This window comes from Pelophylax lessonae, assembly GCF_965119305.1.
Source record: "Pelophylax lessonae genome assembly, chromosome: 6".
Taxonomy (NCBI): Eukaryota; Metazoa; Chordata; class Amphibia; order Anura; family Ranidae; genus Pelophylax; species Pelophylax lessonae.
In genome coordinates, this window is record NC_138773.1 from 212,474,329 (window position 1) to 212,496,903 (window position 22,575).

Below are 22,575 nucleotides of genomic sequence, written 5' to 3' on the forward strand. Positions count from 1 at the left end.
CTTAAGTTTGAAATTCCCTTTTTAATTTCCTGTAATTTTCTCTATATTGAGTAGACCCTATAATCTGATAACTAGGCGAGATTTATTATGCAGAGTGGGTGGAGCTTCAGGGAAGTGGGTGTGGTAATTTATAGCTGTGCTGCAAAGTGTCCCTGAAAATTTTTTTTAAATGTTGGCAACTATGATCAAGATGTGTAAATTAAAGTAACTTGGACCTAAGTAAGAAAAGATTTCTTTGCTCCAACAAGTGCACATGTGTTTCCTCACGGTACTTCTGGATTTACCCAGTCACAGGGCCTGGTGAGCTGAATAAATATCTACAGTGTAAAGGCTCAGTTCTCATCTCCTGAATCTATTCAGCAATATGATAAAGTAGATTATCTAAAAAAAAGACACGGAGTTGCTAATAAGAATTAGGACAGTGGTTCTCAACTCCTATCCTCAGGACCCACTAACAAGCCAGATTTTAGGTTTTACCTTAGGGAGATGCAGACTAGAATACTGCAATAGCTGAGCAGCAAATGATATCACCTGTGATGTGTTTCAGGTATCTTGCAATAACTTGGCCTGTTAGTGGGTCCTGAGGATTGGAGTTGAGAACCACTGGATTAGGGGGTCTTGTAGAAAATTGTAGGGTTTCCTGATCTACATCCTTTCACCTGTTGAATAGTTAAAGGCCCACCCAGATAGCAAGGATAACTTGCCACAAATTTGTGGCAGTGTTGAATTGCAAGCCTGTTAACTTACTGCACATTTTCACTGGCAAGTTGTACACTTGCAGAGCACTTGAAGCACAAGTCCTAGTTGGCACTTTTCCAATTTGTAACAAATATGCATGACAAGTCTCTAGCAAGAGCAAAGTTGCAGTGGTGAGTCTACAGCAAGAGCTCTGCAAGTCTACAGCATGGAAATTCAGCCACAGTGACCCCTGTGGTGGGATGACTATTGCACAACATAACTGAACCAGAACTTGCAGCTGACTTGCAGAATGTTTGCAAAGAAAGTTAATCTGGAGTCATGCAATGTGAACTTGCTGCAATTGTACAACAAACTTGTGAAGCCTGGCAAGTCTAGCAATAGATTAGCAAGTCATTTTAAAACTTGCAGTACAATTGCTTGCTATCTGGGCAGTAGAGATAACAATATACCGTGCACATCATAGATAATGAGAAAATGACTAGATACTACTATTACTAAATTTAGCATAACAATATTTGTACAATATCAGAGATGTACCTTCACAATCCATTTAACACTCACTTGTACTATTTAGTGCTAGCCTACAGCAACAAGCATTAATTCTCTCAACCCTCATACCCAAGATTTGTCATACCAAGCATGAAAAGGATTTCAACAAAGATGTCGCTGACGCTGGGTGGGCTACGAAATGGAATGCTGTCATCCCGAGCAGCAGCAGCAAAGCAGACATTGTAGGGGACCGTCACAGCAACATAGAAAGTGGCCAAGAGAATCAGCCAGTCCCAGCCAGCCTTAAAAGTGCCATAGTGCAGGAGAATGAAACGTGACTTCTGGATTGCAGCAACTTTGTATTCTGGGATTGTAGGGTTATCACCAAACACACTCTGCAAAAAAAATAAATAAAGAGAATAAATGTGACAGGTAATCATACTCTTGTAACTAGGACAATACCATAGAAACATGCTAAAGCTGAACTTTAGACAAATGGCTAAAAACACAGATGAATACATATAAGCGAATTGTTCTACCTGCCTAATGATTTGCATTTCTATTAATCTGGTTTTACATAGACCTACTATGCAGCACAGCCAGGCAGATGACACCCTTTGTCTGTTAAAGTTATAGACTGTAGAAGGAATACAGTGGTGTCTTTTTTCCACCCCCAGGTTGTTGGCTGGGCAGCCAAAAGCAATAGCAGTCTAATCGTTGCTTACTTAGGCCCATGTTGATAGGCTTTTGTTTTCACATTTTGAATTATCATACAAGTTTATAGGAAGGAAAACACCACTTGAAGTATTTCTAATGCAGGTCAGAAGGAAGTCAACTGCGGGTAAAATGCTCTGGTCAATGAATTCTGAATAATCCCAGAAGCGTATCAAACTGATTTCATACAGATGCCAATGAGACAAGCCCAAAGCATATGGACACAGGCCCTTATTCTGCTCTCTTTCTATCAGCAGGTTTCTTGTCAGCACATTTGTATGCATGACACCTGACTTGATCCCAGTCCTGCCCCTCCCTCGTCCCATCTAAATGCTGTTGTATAGGGGATTGCACAAGGTTGATATCAAGTCAAATTTAGATGTATTATTGAAAACAGGGATTTTGCATTCATTTGTGCCTTTTAGATTCCGCCTGGCATTCAGTTTTTTTCATGGCTAAGCAAAAAATGGATGTTCATAGATCTTAAAAATCCATTTTCTCAATTGCACCATAGACAACATAATACGTGGAAGATGGGAAAGAGGTTGGAATAAATTTAAACTTGTCAACCCCAACCTTCAACAAAAGATTCTTGATCCATGACTAGCTACCTAATAAATGAAACCAACCTTTTTCTAGGATTTAGGTAGGGTTATTTTTACAGAGGTTTTGGCATGATGCTCACAATTGAGTCACATTAGAAAAAGAGTTTTAACATGTTTATGTTTAGAAAATAAAAATGGGGATATTGCTGCGCTAAAATGTAAAGATAAAAACATACATGAATAAAAAGTCAACAGACCAAATGAAAGCAGCCAGCACCTGATCTAGAATCAGAAATACCAGATCTAAATAGCAATATAGAATGGGATTGGTGCAGCGCTAACACAATTGAATCCACAGTCCATACAAATGTTCAAATGGATCAAATACAAAAGTGCAGTAAACAAAAGTTCATCAGAGAGTGCTCCAATAAAGAAGGGAAACTGTCCACCACTTCAAACTTGGAAAAAGCCCCGAGTGCAGGAACCGCCACCAAGATAATAAATGGCCTCTTACCAAATTGCAATGACCCCCATTACAAGGATCAAAGACAGCCTGTGTGATCAAATCAGTGCCCAGATCGACATGTATCGATTCCCAGTGTTCCCTCAGCAGCTCCGACCGGAACAAGTGAACATAAGGAAAAGAGGGACAACTCCAATAGTGAAGTACGTTCACAGGTTTATTCAGTAAAAGCAGAGTGGCAACTCACGTTTGCATGAAGAAATCACAGCATGTCTCGGAGCTATACTCTCAGAACCTTTGTTTCCAACCAATAAAATGGCCGCCGTGTCTCCTTGCTGGCCTCAGCACGACGAACTGCAGGCTCCTCCTCCTGGGAGGAGGAGCCTGCAGTTCGTCGTGCTGAGGCCAGCAAGGAGACACGGCGGCCATTTTATTGGTTGGAAACAAAGGTTCTGAGAGTATAGCTCCGAGACATGCTGTGATTTCTTCATGCAAACGTGAGTTGCCACTCTGCTTTTACTGAATAAACCTGTGAACGTACTTCACTATTGGAGTTGTCCCTCTTTTCCTTATGTTCACTTGTTCCGGTCGGAGCTGCTGAGGGAACACTGGGAATCGATACATGTCGATCTGGGCACTGATTTGATCACACAGGCTGTCTTTGATCCTTGTAATGGGGGTCATTGCAATTTGGTAAGAGGCCATTTATTATCTTGGTGGCGGTTCCTGCACTCGGGGCTTTTTCCAAGTTTGAAGTGGTGGACAGTTTCCCTTCTTTATTGGAGCACTCTCTGATGAACTTTTGTTTACTGCACTTTTGTATTTGATCCATTTGAACATTTGTATGGACTGTGGATTCAATTGTGTTAGCGCTGCACCAATCCCATTCTATATGTTTATGTTTAGGTTACAGTTGACATCCTGATTCCTTGTATTGTTTTGATTCTGTACTTGTAACTTAATTTGCAATAAACTTTTATTGTGAAAAAAAAAAAAGAAAAAGAAAAAGAGTTTTGAAAGATTACCATTTATTTTCCAACACTATCATCCCCATGCTCTAACACTCTCACTACCTCTTTCAGAGGTCTGCTCAGAGCTTGAGACCACATTACAAGCAATCTGAAATATAGCTTCCTCTGGCAATGTGTCCATAAAGTGGAACTAAAGTCTAAAATGCATGTACGTATATAATTATTTTATTTATTTAGTCTGCGTACAGAAAAATAAAACTTCCTTTCAGTTTTTCTTTTAAATCAGTATTTCAATTGAAGTCTCTTATGACTGTAGCAGCTTTGTATTGCACATGCACCTTGCATATTACCTTCTCTGCACCAAATTACGCTGATATTGACATTTTCCAATGTTTATTTCCATAAATTCTAAGTGTTCCTAGGGAGTGGGGAAAAGGGATGGCTTAAGTTTCAATTTAAAGTGGTATTAAACCCAAAATCAAAAATGTAATATATATATATATACATATATATATATATATATATATACACACACACTATATTACCAAAAGTATTGGAATGCATGCCTTTACACGCACAGGAACTTTAATGGCATCCAAGTCTTTGCTCATAGGGTTCAATACTGAGTTGGCCCACCCTTTGCAGCTAACTCTTCTGGCAAGGCTGTCCACAATATTTAGGAGTGTGTCTATAGGAATGTTTGACCATTCTTCCAGAAGTGTATTTGTGAGGTCAGGCACTGATGTTGGAAAGAAAGCCTGGTTCGCAGTCTCTGCTCTAATTCCTCCCAAAGGTGTTCTATCGGGTTGAGGTCAGGACTCCGTGCAGGCCAGTAAAGCTCCTCCACCCCAAACTTGCTCATCCATATCTTTATGGACCTTTGGCTAGGTGGCGACCGAAGGAGACATCAGGAGCGGAATTAACAGTATCCTGAGGTGGTGAGACAGCACAGTCTATCACTGAGTTGGTGTTATCGCTCTCACTCTCTCATACTGGTCACTGGAAGTTCAACATGGCACCTTATGGCAAAGAACTCTCTGAGTATCTAAAAAAAAGAATTATTGCTCTACATAAAGATGGCCTAAGCTATAAGAAGATTGCCAAGACCCTGAAACTGAGCTGCAGCATGGTAGCCAAGACTGCATAGCAGTTTAACAGGACAGGTTCCACTCAGAACAGGCCTCACCATGGTCGACCAAAGAAGTTGAGTGCACATGCTCAGCATTATATCCAGAGGTTGTTTTTGGGAAATAGACATATGAGTGCTGCCAGCATTGCGGCAGAGGTTAAAGGCGTGGGGGGTCAGCCTGTCAGTGCTCAGACCATACACCTCACACTGCATCAAATTGGTCTGCTTGGCTGTCGTCCCAGAATGAAGCCTCTTCTAAAGATGATGCACAGGAAAGCCCACAAACAGTTTGCTAAAGGCAAGCAGACTAAGGACATGGATTACTGGAACCATGTCCTGTGGTCCAATGAGACCTAGAAAAACGTATTTGGTTCAGATGGTTTCAAGTGTGTGTGGCGGCAACCAGGTGAGGAGTACAAAGACAAGTGTGTCTTGACTATAGTCAAGCATGATGGTGGGAGTGCTATGGTCTGGGGAGCTACAGTTCATTGAGGGAACCATGAATGCCAACATGTACTGTGACATACAGAAGCAGAGCATGATTCCCTCCCTTCGGAGACTAGGCCGCAGGGCAGAATTCCAACATGATAACAACCCCAAACACACCTCCAAGATGACCACTGACCTGCTAAAGAAGCTGAGGGTAAAGGTGATGGACTGGCCAAGCATGTCTCCAGACCCAAACCCTATTGAGCATCTGTGGGGCATCCTCAAACAGAAGGTGGGGAAATGCAAGCTCTCGAACATCCACCAGCTCTGTGATGTCGTCATGGAGAAGTGGAAGAGGACTCCAGTGGCAACCTGTGAAGCTCTAGTGAACTCCATGCCCAAGCAGTGCTGGAAAATAATGGTGTCCACACAAAATATTGACACTTTGGTCCCAATTCAGACATTTTCACTTATGGTTGTACTGGCTTTTGTTAGACATTAATAGCTGCGTGTTGAGTTATTTTGAGGGGAACAGCAAATTTACACCATTATACAAGCTGTACACTCACTATTTTACATTGTAGTAAAGTGTCATTTCTTCAGTGTTGTCACATGAAAAGATATAATAAAATATTTACAAAAATGGTAGGGGTGTACTCACTTCTGTGAGATACTGTATATATCACATTCACAACACTACTTTTAGGCTTCATGTACACGGGATGTTTGAAAACCTCTCCTGAACACTGGAACTTGACAGCTAGTAACCGATGATTAAAATCGTCTGTTTTTCCGCGTTTACATGCTGCGTTAATGCGCGTTCAGAGATGTTTGCATTTAGAAGCATTTTACATTGTAAATGGTCAGAAATGTATCCCAAGTAAAAACACCTATAAACAAAACGCTTATAAATGTGAGTTACCACATTTAGACGTGTTTGTACGCTTAACTGCCTCTAAGGGCTCTTTCACACGGGCGTTCCGATCAGATCCGCCTGTCAGTTGGCGGATTTGATCGGATGCCCCATTCAGCCCTATGGAGCAGCGGATGTCAGTGGTGACATGTTCGCTGACACCCGCTGCCATCCGCATCTGATCCTGTCCGTGAAATCCGGACAGATGGCAACCCTATTTTCCATCCGTCCTGGGGATCGGATGGGATCGGATGAGAGCGGACAGGCGGTCCGCTCTCATCCGATTCCCCATAGAGAACAGCGGGGCTCTGACACCTCCCTCTCCGCACACAGTGCGGAGACGGAGCTGTCATCCGCCGGCTCAGCGGGGATCGGCAGATCGATCCCCGCTGAGCAGAGCACGATCCGCAACGGAATGCGGACCGTGTGAAAGGGGCCTAAACGACTATAAATGACTCAGTGTACATGGACCGATAAGATAACATGGAGGAGAGTACAGGGGCTGCTGAAAAAAACGCTGTTTGCATTTAGGAGCATTTTTACATTGTTAATGGTCAGAAATGTATCTCCAATGAAGACACCTATAAACTAAATGCTGATAAATGTGAGTTACCGCGTTTAGATGCGTTTGCATGCTGTTACAAGCATTTAGCATTTCAAATGCCAATAAACTTCCGTCTGAATGCATTTTTTGCTTTAAAAACTGCCACTAAACTCAACTGCCTCTAAACGACTATATAGACCAGGGGTCTCCAAACTATGGCCCTCCAGTTGTTCAGGAACTACAATTCCCATCATGCCTATTCATGTCTGTGAATGTCAGAGTTTTGCAATGCCTCATGGGATGTGTAGTTCCACAACAGCTGGAGGGCCGTAGTTTGAGGATCCCTGATATAGACTATATACGACTCAGTGTACATGGACAGATAAGATAACATAGGAAAGTTCAGGGGCTGCTGAAAAAAACACCCAACTGCTTCTAAACCTCCGTTTATCAGCAGCAGTGTACATGAGGCCTAAAAGTGAATAGTTTGCACTTTGATATTGTTTAGAGATTTACTTTCAGTTTATGGGAGTCCCAGGGCCTTCTCCTTTTCTTCTCTTTTTCTTCTCTTTTTTTTTTTTTAATTTTTATTATTCTGTTTTAACTTCTTGATTTGTTTGTATTATGTGCAGTAAACTAGTTGCTATTTTAGATAAACCTTCCTTACTTTATAAAGGAACTTTTAAAGGGTACAGCAAGAGAGGCGGGATTAAGGTGAATACTACATTTGCTTTCATAAGAGACAAATATGGTACAGCTGTTTAAGGAAGCACACAGATGACATTGCCATGGTCACAAAGTGAAAGGTAAAAGCATAGAAGTAGATGTATTTAACAAAGTAGCTGTTTAGAGGTAGCTGTATTTCACAAAGGAACCTTGAAAATGTGCTGGATAAAAATACAACGGCTTATGTGACCTAGAAAAAAACTCTGTATATTGTCTGGAGTGATGTAACAAATAATATAACCCAGACACATGCTAAGAAACCTTCAGTTTCTTTCAGCTTAAAGTGATACTAAAGTCTCTTTTTTTTGTTCAAAAAAAATAACAAACATGTTATAGTAACCTGCTCTGTGTAATGGTTTTGCACAGAGCAGCCCCAATCCTCCTCTTCTCAGTCCCCCTCTTCTTCTGGCCCAATCGCCAAGTGGTCAAATCCAAAAACAAAAAGTTATTACATTTTAGCTCAACAATTCTTAGATCTGGTTGCTGCATTAGTTTTCTTTTTTTTCAGACTTTTTTCTTTTATTTTCACTTGGTGTTTCTTCCAAAAGTCTGTTATTTCTCAGCTTACTTTAACAGACCAAGCTATCCAGACACTGTAGCAGTCAGAGGGTTAGGACAAACCATATACCACTGACAGCAATGCTTACAGCTATCAGCGTTTACTAATTTATGTAAAACCTTTATAAAAAAAAAAACCCTTTTGCTGTAACAGCCTCTAAAGTGTTAGCTGGAGTTCAGCTTCGATGTGTTAGTCAAGTCCATCAAAATCTGCTAAGTCTAACACTACCCTCTCATCAAATTTCCAATGCTGCTGTCCAAGGGTTTCTGCTTTACTATTTCATCCAAAATGCAGACACCCTAAGACAGGAAGTGTGTTACTGACTAGGTCACCAGGTGAAATAAAGGGAAAAAAAGCCTAAAAAATGAAAAAGAAAACCAAATATATGTCAGTTCCTGGCTACCATGTGTGTGTCCCCTAATGGGTTTCCTAAAACATACAGGAAGCAAATGTACTGTGACAGGAGGTCAGGTAAATCTGTGAGTGTTGTCACAGATGGGAGATATACTTCTGCTTGGTTTAGACAATTCACCAATTACTATAGGGTGTCGGCTGCAAAGGTAGCCAGGAAGGTTTAAGGAAGTTGAAAAACCTTCAGCTATTCAGAATGAGGAAATTAAGGCCTCTATAAGTTGTCCAGAGGAAGTCTATTGATTGTTGCCTCCTGACGCTGTGTGAGTAGAGGAGGGCAGTGAGCTGCCTCCTGAAGCGGTGTGAGTATAGGAGAGCAGTCAACTGAAGGCCTCCTGCAGCGATGTGCGCTGAGGAGAGCAGTAAGCCTGAAGACTTCTCAAGGTGAGGTGTTGAACTTTTTCTGTGTGAAGAGAAAAACAAATGGACATTTGCTGTGTGAAGAGAAAAACAAATGGATATTTTCTATGTGAAGAAAAACAAAGGGACATTTTCTGTGTGAAGAGAAAATAAATGGACTATTGAGTGTCTGCTGTAGGATCAGCAATGTCTGCCCAGCAGTAGGTTGGGGACAGACTCCCTAGGTAGGTTCCTGTGTGTGAAGGTAGCCGCCCACAGTGGCAAGGGTTTATTTTATTTTATATTTATTTTGAATTATGCTGTTTTTGATGCTTGCACTTGTGTGAAGAAAATTGCAAGAATAAAAACATAGACTGTTGTTTTCAAAGTCCACTTCTCGGCTATCTCCCTGTGTAACGAACCCCCCCAAGGGGTCATCCACACCCGCCACCGAGCTAATCCCTCACAGTACCTTTTTTAGCATTCTGTCAGCAGACATTGTGAAAGAAAGAAGGAATATGAGCCTCAGTGAACTCACATACACTATATTGTCAAAAGTATTGAACTTTAATATCATCCCAGTCTTAGTCCGTAGCGTTCAATGTTGAATTGGCCCACCCTTTGCAGCTATAACAGCTTCAACTCTTCTGGAAAGGCTATCTACAAGGTTTAGGAGTGTGTCTATGGGAATGCTTGACCATTCTTCCAAAGGTGCATTAGTGAGGTCAGGCACTGATGTTGGACAAGAAGGCCTGGCTTGCAATCCTTGCTCTAATTCATCCCAAAGGAGTTCTAGCGGGTTGATGTCAGAACTCTGTGCAGGCCAGTCAAGTTCCTCCACCTTAAACTCACTCATCCATGTCTTTATGGACCTTGCTTTGTGCACTGGTGTGCAGTCATGTTGGAACAGGAAGGAGCCATCCCCAAACTGTTTCCACAAAGTTTGGAGCATGAAATTGTCCAAAATGTCTTGGTATGCTGATGCTTTAAGAGTTCCCTTCACTGGAACTAAGGGGCCAAGCCCAACACCTGAAAAACAACCCCACACCCCAATCCCCCCAACACCAAATGATTTTGACACACTCCTAAACCTTTTGACAGCCTTCCCAGAAGAGTTGAAGCTTTTATAGCATATGCAAAGGGTGGGAAAACTCAATAATGAACCCTACAGACTAAGACTGGAATGCCATTGAAGTTCATGTGCATGTAAAAGCAGGCATCCCAATACTTTTGACAAAATAACGTATTAAATATATTGTGCACAAGTAAGATTAATTAATGAGGTCTGTCTAACAGTTTAGCCGTGGACTTAAGAATGGAATCTTTATCCAACCTGAAGCTCTGCAAAGCCTCTAGGTCCCAGATCAGAACTTTTTAAGACTTAAGAAAAAAAGATTTGTTTTCTCCATAAAGGACATAAATCCTGGGTCCCTTCACCATGTGTAGGTTAGAAACCTAGGTGAGACACAAAGGTGTGCGCAACCTATTGTATTCTAAATAAGAAAAAATTTGCGCTGCAAGGAATAATACAAAAAAAAAAAAAACAACCAGCACACAGTATAAGATATGCTATGCAAACCAAACAGTGATATATAAGTGCAGCACTACAAATTACATATACATCAAAATAAATAAATTAAAAAGTAAATTTCTTATCTTAAAGTCACACGTGTCCATAATAAATCTACGACCGTGAATACTTGAGCAAACCCAACGGCTAAGATTGTAGTGTAATTTCAGCTTTAAACCAAAAAAAAACACCATGTGTCCTTCATCGAATATTCTGAGGCTTAGCAGAGATTGTGTGACTCTCAGCTGCGAAGTCAAACAGTATTTGTTGTCATTATAAGATTCAATCCCCATAAAGCTCGATATATATCACATGGTAATTCCTTGTGCCCCTGATGACGTCAATTCTGACGAAACACATTAGGTGGTGCTGGAAGCCATGATGTAATTGCGCATGCACATGCATCACTAAGGATTCTGGATGTTTTCGTTTTAATGTGGCTTTTATGTTGATGTTGGTGTTTGTAGCCGAATTTTAATAAAAGTTACCTGCTGGATTTATACTATTGCATTGAATGTTATAATGACAAGCGAAGTTTGACTTCTCAGCTGAGTATTTTGGTGTTTTTTTGGATTTAAAGGAGAAATGACACCGCAATCGTATCTGTTGGGTTTGTTTAAGCATTCAATCATTCAAGCATTGATTTTTTTAATTGATTTATTTTGATGTATATGTAATTTATAGCACTGCACTTCTAAATCACTGCAGCCTATTTTATTGCATTGTTTACATGCATGTGTGTATGTATGTGTGCACTGGAAAAAACTTCTACATGCAGTACTTTTTTCCAGCGCAGTGCAGTCACTGCAGGCCAGCCAGTATAACTTTATGAAATGTCACTGTGTAATGGCACAGCAATTGGTGCATCAGCACTGCCTGCACCACAACGCACGCCAGCCACTGCGTTGTAATGCAGTGGCTGGTGTGAATGAATGGTAAATGAGGCCTAAAATATATAATTTTACTTAGCACCTGTGATTATCCATTAGGATGATAATGATCACAGGTGCTAAGAAAGCTATGATTGCAGACAGTGTTTGCACTGTAAATATTACTACCCCTGTCAGGAGTAGTAATAGTATATAGTGCATACACTATGTGTTACTGAAGACTCATCCTCCTTACCGGTCAAAATACACTGCATTATGCCCACCACCTCCTGATCGATATAATACTGCTGTGGTCCTCACAGACATTGTTGGTTACAGCCCCACCCTCAATCTGCCCTCAGAGCTTAATAATGCAGCTATATGTCACTCTGCCAAGGCTGCCAAAAGTCTACAAAAATGTGGCACTGGCTGCCTCCTCCGAAAAATCGAAAATAAAAAGTCCATTACTGTTATCACCTCTTGGGACCCTCTGATCAAAATTAAGGGCCTAAAGAAATATTACGGACTGGCTTTTATTTACTCCATGTGTACAGTGTGTCAAGGCACAGTGGGCCCCCCTTTTCTTAGGGACTGTGTGCCCTGCTTACACTGCACACATAAACGATATGCCACTGGCACACAGGGTGATTAGGGTGTGCCCAAGCACATTCAGCACACCCAGTCCACACGCCTATGGTACCACATATACATTGTCCATTACCCTGTCAGCCAGTGCCTTACAAAAAAACGAATAATATAGTATACAGTGGGTACGGAAAGTATTCAGGCCCCCTTAAATTTTAAAACAAATCTTTGTTATATTGCAGCCATTTGCTAAAATCATTTAAGTTCATTCTTCTTCCTCATGAATGTACACATAGCACCCCATACTGACAGAAAAACACAGAATTGTTGACATTGTTGCAGATTTATTAAAAAAGAAAAACTGAAATATCACATGGTCCTAAGTATTCAGACCCTTTGCTCAGTATTTAGTAGAAGCCCCCTTTTGATCTAATACAGCCAGGAGTCTTTTTGGGAAAGATGCAACAAGTCTTTCACACCTGGATTTGGGGATCCTCTGCCATTCCTCCTTGCAGATCCTCTCCAGTTCTGTCAGGTTGGATGGTAAACGTTGGTAGACAGCCATTTTTAGGTCTCTCCAGAGATGCTCAATTGGGTTTAAGTCAGGGCTCTGGCTGGGCCATTCAAGAACAGTCACAGAGTTGTTGTGAAGCCACTCCTTCGTTATTTTAGCTGTGTGCTTAGGGTCATTGTCTTGTTGGAAGGTAAACCTTCGGCCCAGTCTGAGGTCCAGAGCACTCTGGAGAAGGTTTTTGTCCAGGATATCCCTGTACTTGGCCGCATTCATCTTTCCCTCTATTGCAACCAGTCGTCCTGTCCCTGCAGCTGTAAAACACCCCCACAGCATGATGCTGCCACCACCATGCTTCACTGTTGGGACTGTATTGGACAGGTGATGAGCAGTGCCTGGTTTTCTCCACACATACCGCTTAGAATTAAGGCCAAAAAGTTATATTTTGGTCTCATCAGACCAGAGAATCTTATTTCTCACCATCTTGGAGTCCTTCAGGTGTTTTTTAGCAAACTCCATGCGGGCTTTCATGTGTCTTACACTGAGGAGAGGCTTCCGTCGGGCCCCTCTGCCATAAAGCCCCGACTGGTGGAGGGCTGCAGTGATGGTTGACTTTCTACAACTTTCTCCCATCTCCTGACTGCATCTCTGGAGCTCAGCCACAGTGATCTTTGGGTTCTTCTTTACCTCTCTCACCAAGGCTCTTCTCCCCCAATAGCTCAGTTTGGCCGGACGGCCAGCTCTAGGAAGGGTTCTGGTCGTCCCAAACATCTTCCATTTGAGGATTATGGAGGCCACTGTGCTCTTAGGAACCTTAAGTGCAGCAGAAATCTTTTTGTAACCTTGGCCAGATCTGTGCCTTGCCACAATTCTGTCTCTGAGCTCTTCAGGCAGTTCCTTTGACCTCATGATTCTCATTTGCTCTGACATGCATTGTGATCTGGAAGGTCTTATATAGACAGGTGTGTGGCTTTCCTAATCAAGTCCATTCAGATAATCAAACACAGCTGGACTCAAATGAAGGTGTAGAACCATCTCAAGGATGATCAGAAGAAATGGAAAGCACCTGAGTTAAATATATGAGTGTCACAGCAAAGGGTCTGCATACTTAGGACCATGTGATATTTCAGTTTTTCTTTTTTAATAAATCTGCAACAATGTCAACAATTCTGTGTTTTTCTGTCAGTATGGGGTGCTATGTGTACATTCATGAGGAAGAAGAATGAACTTAAATGATTTTAGCAAATGGCTGCAATATAACAAAGAGTGAAAAATGTAAGGGGGTCTGAATACTTTCCGTACCCACTGTATATACCGTTTATATGCATTGTAAAGATCTCAGAAACTTAACTTTTAAAACAATGCATGAAGAAGTGTCCCGGATATGATGTGACTATACTAAATATAATATTTCACATTTTCCCCATGATAATTTTAGGATTTTTATCTATTGACCTGTACGTAAAGGTGTTACTGAGCTATGTTTAATTCAATGTAATATTCAGACTCACATACATCATCACACTCTGTAATGTTCAAATGGATTTATTTTGGAGTGAGAGAGCATTACAGTTGGCAGAGACCATTAGTACCTATAATTATAACTGTCCTAGAAATGTCTCTTGGGTTGTATCCCTACAGAAGAGCTGAACTTTATATTACAGTACTTTAATTCCTAAGTAACACAACAAGTTCATGCCATTTTAACTATTTTAGCATCAGAAAAAGGCAGCAGTCATTATGTCTGTTGGGATTTTAAACCAAGGATAGGAAGTAACTGTTAAAAGGAATAGGGTTAAATTGAGGTACACCACTTGATAATTAAGCCCAGCATGCTGCATGTTTCTTATCAGCATGAGATGATTCTATTTGGAAGAACAATTTGCACAGTCTGATAAGTGTTCCTGTCTATGTCTCCTTAGGTTATCCTTTGACACTATTACACTTACCTTTGAGCAGAGTCCATGCTAAATCCATTATTAGGTAATAGCAGACTAATACCAATGAATGTCCCTTACTAACTAAATTATGACTGTTGGTGCTTTTTAAAACTGCTTGTAGACTCAGGATAGCAGCTGGACATGCATGTACAGTTTGACTGGTCCATCCCCTATCCCCCTACCCTGCTGAGAGGGACTAACATAGAGTGCTTGCACTGAAGTATATAAAAACACAAAAAATATATATATATATAGCAGCTTATTAGTTCTTAGATATGGTGGCTGCTATAGTTTCCTTTTCAGGCTTTTTTTAAAATTATAATTCAATTATGTTTCTGTTAGTCACACACTCCTGTCTTAAGGTGACAACACTCACTCACTACACTTCATCTATAGAGGAGCAGCATTGTCACAGGCAGGGGTCATTCTCAGAGGCCAGTAGTTATAGTAGCTAAAAGGTTTACATAGAAACCAACAGGTAGAATGCAAAATCAGGTCCCCCTGGCAGGTGACACAGGTTCACCTGAGGTGTAGGATCTAATCGCTAACAGGTCTTTATCAGAGATGCTGATGGTGGAGATGGGTTTCGCTGCATGCTAATGCCAGGTCACCGTGCTCAGGATCATCCTAACAGGGGGTGAGCAAGCCAGGATTGGGTAACAGAAGTACCAGGTAGGGATGAAGTGTAGTCAGTAAACAAGCCTAAGGTCTATATCAACCAGATTCAGGGTAGTATCAAGTGAAAGCGTAGTTGAGGAACAAGCCAAAGGTTAGTAACAAGTGGTAGTGAAAATCCAGATGGCAGCAATAGCCTTAAAAGCAAGATACTGGCTGGAAAAGAACACAATAATCTTGCAAACAGTAATTGCAAAGACATGGCTTAAATAGGAAGTTCATCCGAGAAATAAGGAGTTTAAGGTTCACCGAAAACATGAAAAAAAAAAAAAAGGAATCATTCAGGGAGCTGTCCAGCATCTCAGAGCTACTGCCAGATGCAACGAAGGTCCTGGGTTCAGATCTGGATCCTGACAAGCATTGTCATCGTAGGATGCTCTCCTGCTTTGGACGTCAAACACCACAACCCCTATACTCATTTCTTTTACATACTGTATGGGGGTGCTGTTTTGTAGTTCACAGAGGATAGCTGTGAAAGTTGATAACATGGAGACTGACAATTTGTTTGCATGGGCACTTTAAAGCAGAAGGTCAGCAAAAACGTGTTTTTAGTGGTGGATTAAGCCCCGGTTCACACTTCTGCGTGTGCGGGGTTCGCATGTAATGTCGGAGCGCACTGCTCCGACATTACATGCGATCAGCTGTGCGGTGCGAGTTTAGCCATACAGTTTGTATGGCTAAATTCGCATCGCACCCGCAGCAAACACGCACAGGAGGCATTTTTGCTGCCGCATCAGGATCGGATCGCACAGCGGTTCACACTTGTGCGATCCGATCCTGTGCGAACTGCACGATCGCACTGCGATATGCGATCAAACTGGGGGTGTCGTTAAGATTACATTGACACCCCCAGCGTATCGCATATGGCAGTGTGAACTGCCGGGGGTGCGTGTGCGATGCGGGAACAGGCTGCAAATTCGCAGCCTTCCCGCATCGCATAAGTGTGAACCGAGCCTAAGTGTAGAAAATGTAGAAGCTGTTAGGTATGTTTGTTTAACATTTCTTATTAATTGTGAGAGATTCACATAAACAGCATTAGGCACTGGCAGTCACAGAAGATAAGCAAGTCATAACATTTCCAACCAAGCGTACAATGGCATACAGTGTGTAAGTAGTAGTTACAATCCAAGGAAACAAGTCTGAACAGTTTAAACATACACAGCCAGTTGGTACAGACAATATAGCACAATCTGTGAATCTCATAATTTTTCATAGGGATAAGGATAACCCCTAGACATAGTGTAATTGGATTATAGAGAAGGAGGAGGGGGGGGGGGGGTTCCAGCCTGAGGCACAGAGAAAGGGGAAAAAAGGGAGAGACTAGAGGGCGAAATTTGGGGTAAGGCCTCTCAGTTGCAGTGTTTGTATTGGGACAAGCATTTGAATTCTTCCCCTTAAAACCATTTCCTCATCTGGTCTGCAGATCTGTCCCTAAGGGCAGATGTAAGGTCTTCCATGGTGTGAATATCATTGTCAGTCCATTGCCGGAATAGATATTTTCTAGTTACAAGAGACTCAAGATTGCAGTTGGGGGGCTCCACAGTGCTATCTTTTCCCTCATAAACCCGGAAACTAACTGTATAGCCTGTGGCCCTGTCACAGAGCTTATATATATTGACCCCGTATCTGGCACGCTTGCTCGGGAGATACTGTTTCATAGAAAGGCGGCCAGTAAACTAAATAGGGACTCATCAATACAGACAACTTGTTGGGGGGTAAACAAGGCTGCAAACCGCTGATTGAAGTGGTTTACCAGGGGCCGAATTTTGTGGAGGTGGTCATATTCAGGGTCTCCCCAAGGACGACAGATTCCATTGTCATTGAAGTGCATAAACCGCAGAATTTGCTCGTATCTCGCCCTGGACATGGAAGCAGAGAACACGCGCATATGGTGAATTGGGTTACTGGACCAATATAACCGCAACTCACTCTTTTTGGTTATGCCCATGTTGAAGGAAAGGCCCAGAAAGGTTTTAAACTCGGAAACCATTGTAGGTTTCCAGCCGAATTGTCTGGCAAGGGGCGAATTTGGGTTGGCGGCAAAGAATTGACCAGCATATAAATTGCTTTGGTCCACAATAGATCTGAAAAGATCTTTCATGAAAAACAGCTCCAAAAAATTCAGGGGAGTAAAATTGGCTGTTTCCACGATGATTCCAGGTTGGGCAGTGAATGGGGGAAGTACAGGCGCTGTAGTATCAGTGGGTTGCCAATTAGGATATGCCAGCGCATCAGGGAGGGCACTATGGCCTCTACGGGCCTGTCTTCGAATACGCGATGGCTGCGGGCCACTACTTGTGCTAGCCACTGCACCAGCTTCAACTGCACTTATGGGACTTGCCACGTCACCAAGTGATACTGAAGTGCTGGTTGTTCTAGGTCCAGGGTGTACTAGGCCGCTGATGCTTGCCAGTTCACCAGAAGGGTGAGCGGCACTAGTACCGACACTCTGCTCCATACGAGCACCCTGCGATTCCTGCACCTCAGCAACTCCAGAATGGGGTCGGGTACGCCTGGTCTTAACAGGGACCTATCCATCATCAGAGCTGTCTGTCAGGGAGCCACTGCTCTCTTCAGGTTCGTATACTGACCCTGATTCTGCCAGTGAGGCTTCCCCATCGCTCTCATCTGACATGGTCAGTATACTGTAGGCCTCTGCACTACTGTACAACCGTTTGGTCATTTTAGCAACTAAATTTACAGGTACAGTAGTGTGACTCACAGGTAAAAAAGCACCTGGTTGTCAAGGACTATTTCAACCGCTACCAAAAAAAACTGCTAATGCTAGCAGGGATCAGGCCTGACTCTGCTAACACAGCGGTTTTGTGTTTTTTGGAAGTGACAGTAATCTATTGATTACTGCACTTGCCTGGGTGGGGTGGGGTGGGCTGGGCGGAGGGGCTAAACGCAGGTGCTGGCAGGAATCAGTGCTGATCGTGCAAACACCGCGTTTTAGGAACCCTAAACTATTGGGGACGCTAGTATAGTTCTGATCAGATCAGATATTGATCTGTTCAAACACTATACTAGTAATGGGTGTGTATGTGTGTATGTGGTAATCAAGGGGTTAAAGCGGATTTCCACCCAAAAGTGGAACTTCCGCTTTAGGTATTCTTACCCCCTGACATTTGGCATGTCATTTTTTTGGGGGGGGGAGCAGGTACCTAGTTTTGACAGGTACACGCTCCCACTTCCGCTCGGAGCGCCGCGGCGCCCTGAACGGAAGTTCTCCTCTCCCCCTCCCTCCCTGCAATCTTCTGGGACATGTCAGAGGTCCCAGAAGATTGCCGGCCAATCAAAACGCGCAGCGCGACTCGCGCATGCGCAGTGGGTACCCGGCTGTGAAGCCGCAAACTGTCACAGCCGGGTGCCTACAGCAGTGATGCCGGCGCCGAGGGAGAGGATCGAGGCTTCGGGCGGCCGCATTGCTGGACCGTTGGACAGGTGAGTGAAATGGCTGGAACTCCGCTTTAACTAATATTTCTAACTATGCGCTGCGGATCTGCGCTATCTTAGACTGACGCTAACACAAACTAATGTCACCTGTGACACTAATAATAGTGATCAGAAAAAAACTGTACACTATAAAAGTGACACTGTGACAGGGCAATGAAGGGGTTAACTGGGGCGATCAGGGGGGGATCAGGGGGTTTATCTTTATTGGGGGGGGTGGGGGGGACCCTAAACCTACTTGAGACAGAAATTCACTCGCTAGCGCTAACTGAAGTTACAATCACACTATCACAGAAATACAGAAAACCACTATATTACCTGTATGTGACAGGGGGAAGGGGTTAACTGGGGGGTGATTAGGGGGTTCAATCTTTATTGGAGGGGTCGCGGGTATCCTAACCCTAAAAGGAACGGCCTCAAGCGCTAAACCAGGTCACAAGTCACACTAATACAGGTATATAGGAAACTGCTATATACTGTATACAGTGTGTGTTGTGACAGGGGGTGTAGGGGTTAACTGGGGGTGATCAAGGGGTTAAATCTTTATGGGGGGTGGCGGTGACCCTAAACCTACTTGGCACAGAAACTAATTTGCTAGCACTAACTGAGGTCACAATCACACTAATACAAAAATACAGTAAACCACTATATTACCTGTATATAGTGTGCAATGTGACAGGGGGGAAGGGGTTAACTGGGGGTGATCAGGGGGGATCAGGGGGTTAAATCTTTATTGGGGGGTGGCTGGTATCCTAAGCCAAAAAGGAACGGCCGCAAGCGCTAAACCAGGTCACAAGTTACACGAATACAGGTATTTAGGAAACTGCTATATACTGTATAGTGTGTGTTGTGACAGGGGGTGTAGGGGTTAACTGGGGGGGGCGATCGGGGGTTAAATGTGCCTATCTACGTGTGTGTGTATGGATGCTTGGTGCAGTACTCACAGTTTAGATCCTCTTTGTCCTCTCAAAGAATCAAAAAAGGATTTTGGGAGGAGAGAGCGTGTCTTTTCTGTGCCTATGTTTACATTACATAGGCACAGTCAGTATCTGATTGAGCAGGACCGATCAACAGGTCCAGGCCCAAAATCATTGTCCTGGACCTGATGTCTGATTGGTTCTGAACCCAATCAGACCATCAGCGGGGCGGGGGCACGCGCCCCAGATCGGCGGGAGCGAGCGACGTAGGGCTACGTCGCTTTGCCTGTGAGTGGCTGAGTGCCGCAGTAAATGTACGGTGGCGGGGCTGAAGTGATTAATATGACTTTAATTGTATTACAAAACATGAATACATTGTTAGGCAACGCTGAAAAAAAAAAAAACATGATAGAGGATACACATCATTATTCCAGGAAACTTGGATGACTTTATCTAAGCAGACTAAGCCTCGAGAAAAAAGGAAGACAAATTGAAAGCAGAAGGATGTGAATTTAAAGATTGATGCTATATGAAGGAATTTTTTATAAGCATAAGATGATCATTGCTTTTAGGTAAAATTGTTAATGAAACAAGGTTATTGGAAGTACAGATTGAAAGCAAAAGCTGCATTAAAAATCTATTCTAATGCTTTGCATCTCCATGTAGAGATCTAAAATACTGGCACTAATAATACCATCACTGAGGAAGCTGTCAACAATCCTGTCTAACTGATACTCCCTATGATTGGCAGGATAAGATGTAGACACTGTCAAGTGATTAATGTTAAGGGACGTTTAAGTTATTCATGTGAAATTAGAATGCGGCAAATGGAAAAGCCAAGTCCAGCAACATCTGGAAAATCAGATATTAGGGAAGTGTCTATTGAGTATATTTGTTCTTATTTACAGAGCTTTAATATGTTCATGTACTTGGTGTTATATATTTTTTATAGTTGTAATTCAGAACAGAATTGTAGCCTAGTGGCTTTTTGTAGGCCACACAAGTGCAATCAGTATCTTTTTTGAACAAATGCTGAAAAAAGGCAGTTGCAGGACAGATACAGTTTCAACTGCTCAGAGCAGACTGAAATACTTTTAATGAGATACAAATAAAGTCATATGCTGAATTACTAAGCAGGAGAAACTGATTTCAGGATTCCATTGGAAATCTTTGTCAAGGCCCTTTGATCCTAATCACATTTATAACAAAGACCAGTGGATATTTTGGTAGACATGCTTTTTGTCATACTGTATATTGTCTGTTCCTGTTTTGGGTAAATTAATGGGAAGAGCCTGACCTTTGCATTTGATCTGGAAAATAAAAATGCTATCATTAGGCACCTGTTGGTTATGGGTAGACATATTACTACTTAAAATCAAATTAGTCTGTGAAAGCTAACAATCTAATACTTCTACTACAGGCATAGGTGTGAAACAGTTTATTCGGAATACAATTAAATAAAACCTGTGCTGGGAGAGATATGGAAACTTCTATTGATATCCTACCACTACTGATACTACTACTACTATTGATAACCTGTTGTATAAAAGTTCATTGGCTGTATGGCTAATCCTGCAGTTTTGATACTCTGTGAGACAGTGATTTTGGGTATGTATTGAGATCCAGAATTCTGATATCACTTGATTCAAGCTTATCCAGGTTAGTGATTCAGAAAGTATTAAAATCAAGGCAGCCTTGCAAGCAGCATTTTCTGAATGAAGACAACAGTGGATGGCTACAGATTTATATTAGTAGATTTTTTTCTTTAACCTCCTTAGCGGTAATCCCGAGCGTGACTCGGGGTTGGTTTTTCATATCAGGAGCGGTAACCCCGAGTCACGCTCGGGGTGGATTGCAGAGAGCGCAGCGGTGTTCTCTTACCTTATCCTGTCGATCCAGCGATGATCTCTCATTGCTGTGACCGCCAGCCGAGAGTCCCGCCGCTCCTCCGTCGGTCTCCGTCGCTCGGATCACTTCCTAGTTCCGTTCCCTGCAGCAGCAATACTGCATGGGAGCGGAACTAGGGAGGGAAATTCAAAAATTCAAAAAAAAAAAAACGTTGCACAAAACACAAAACACATTTTATATTTTATATATATATATATATATATATATATATATATATATATATATATATATATATATATGCATATATATATATATATATATATATATATATATATATATATGCATATATATATATGTATATATATATGCATGCATGCATATATATATATATATATATATATATGCGCATATATATACACCGGTATATATATATATATATATATATATATGCACACACACATATATCTATATATAATATATAATGCATGAATTATAATCTAATCAATAATCTAATTTTATTATATATATTATATATTAAATAATAAAATAATATTATTGATTCGATTATAATTCACGTGTTTGTGTTTCAAATTTATCACATCTGGGATGTCTACTAGAGTCTTGTTTTGGTCAGGTTTAAGTCAGTAATTACTAAGAATTGTAGGCCTATAATACATAACGCCAAATTTCCATGAAAAGAATTGTACCGCTTTTGGTATGTAATTCCTGACATAATCATACCGCCAGGGAGGTTAAACAAGTATTTCTTAACATATTTTAGTAAAAGATTTCCTTTAAAAATACAAGCATTTCTCAAAAAGACAATATCTGTTAGGAATACTGGAGAAGCCTAGATGACCTAAAGGAAGACTAGAGTAACTGCATATGAACAGATTAAAAGTACTTGGAGGCTAGGGGGAGTAGAGAGGCTGAAAGAAAATATACTCTGCTGAGTCAAAATGTCTAGACCTACAGTAAAGACTAGAAGAGTGAGACATATAGTCACCATATTCTACTAGTAGCTATGTCCAAGTGGAATAGAGGTGAAATCATTGAATGGTGACAATAGTTCCAACCAGGGATTGCCTCACTTTGGAGGGATTTCCTCTTACTTTTTTTTTTTGGCTATGGGACAATAGGTAAACAGATGTCTCTCCAATGGGACACAAAGCAAAAATAAAAAACCTGACAGGTGTTATACCCTTTCCCTTAATCTATCCTTTGCTGGCAGTCAGTAATCTATTGGTGGCGACCTGAAACCTCCTGGCAACCCTGC

General features: G+C 41.8%; 1 protein-coding gene across 1 annotated transcript in view; it reads right to left on the reverse strand.

Moving 5' to 3' along the window:
* LOC309559184 (voltage-gated delayed rectifier potassium channel KCNH8-like) overlaps positions 1-22,575 on the reverse strand; it is a 785,056-nt gene that overhangs the window by 134,407 nt on the left and 628,074 nt on the right. Inside the window, exon 5 of the mRNA XM_082262383.1 lies at positions 1,334-1,583. Within this exon, the coding sequence (XP_082118509.1) occupies positions 1,334-1,583 (250 nt within the window). The remainder of the gene's footprint in view (positions 1-1,333; positions 1,584-22,575) is intronic.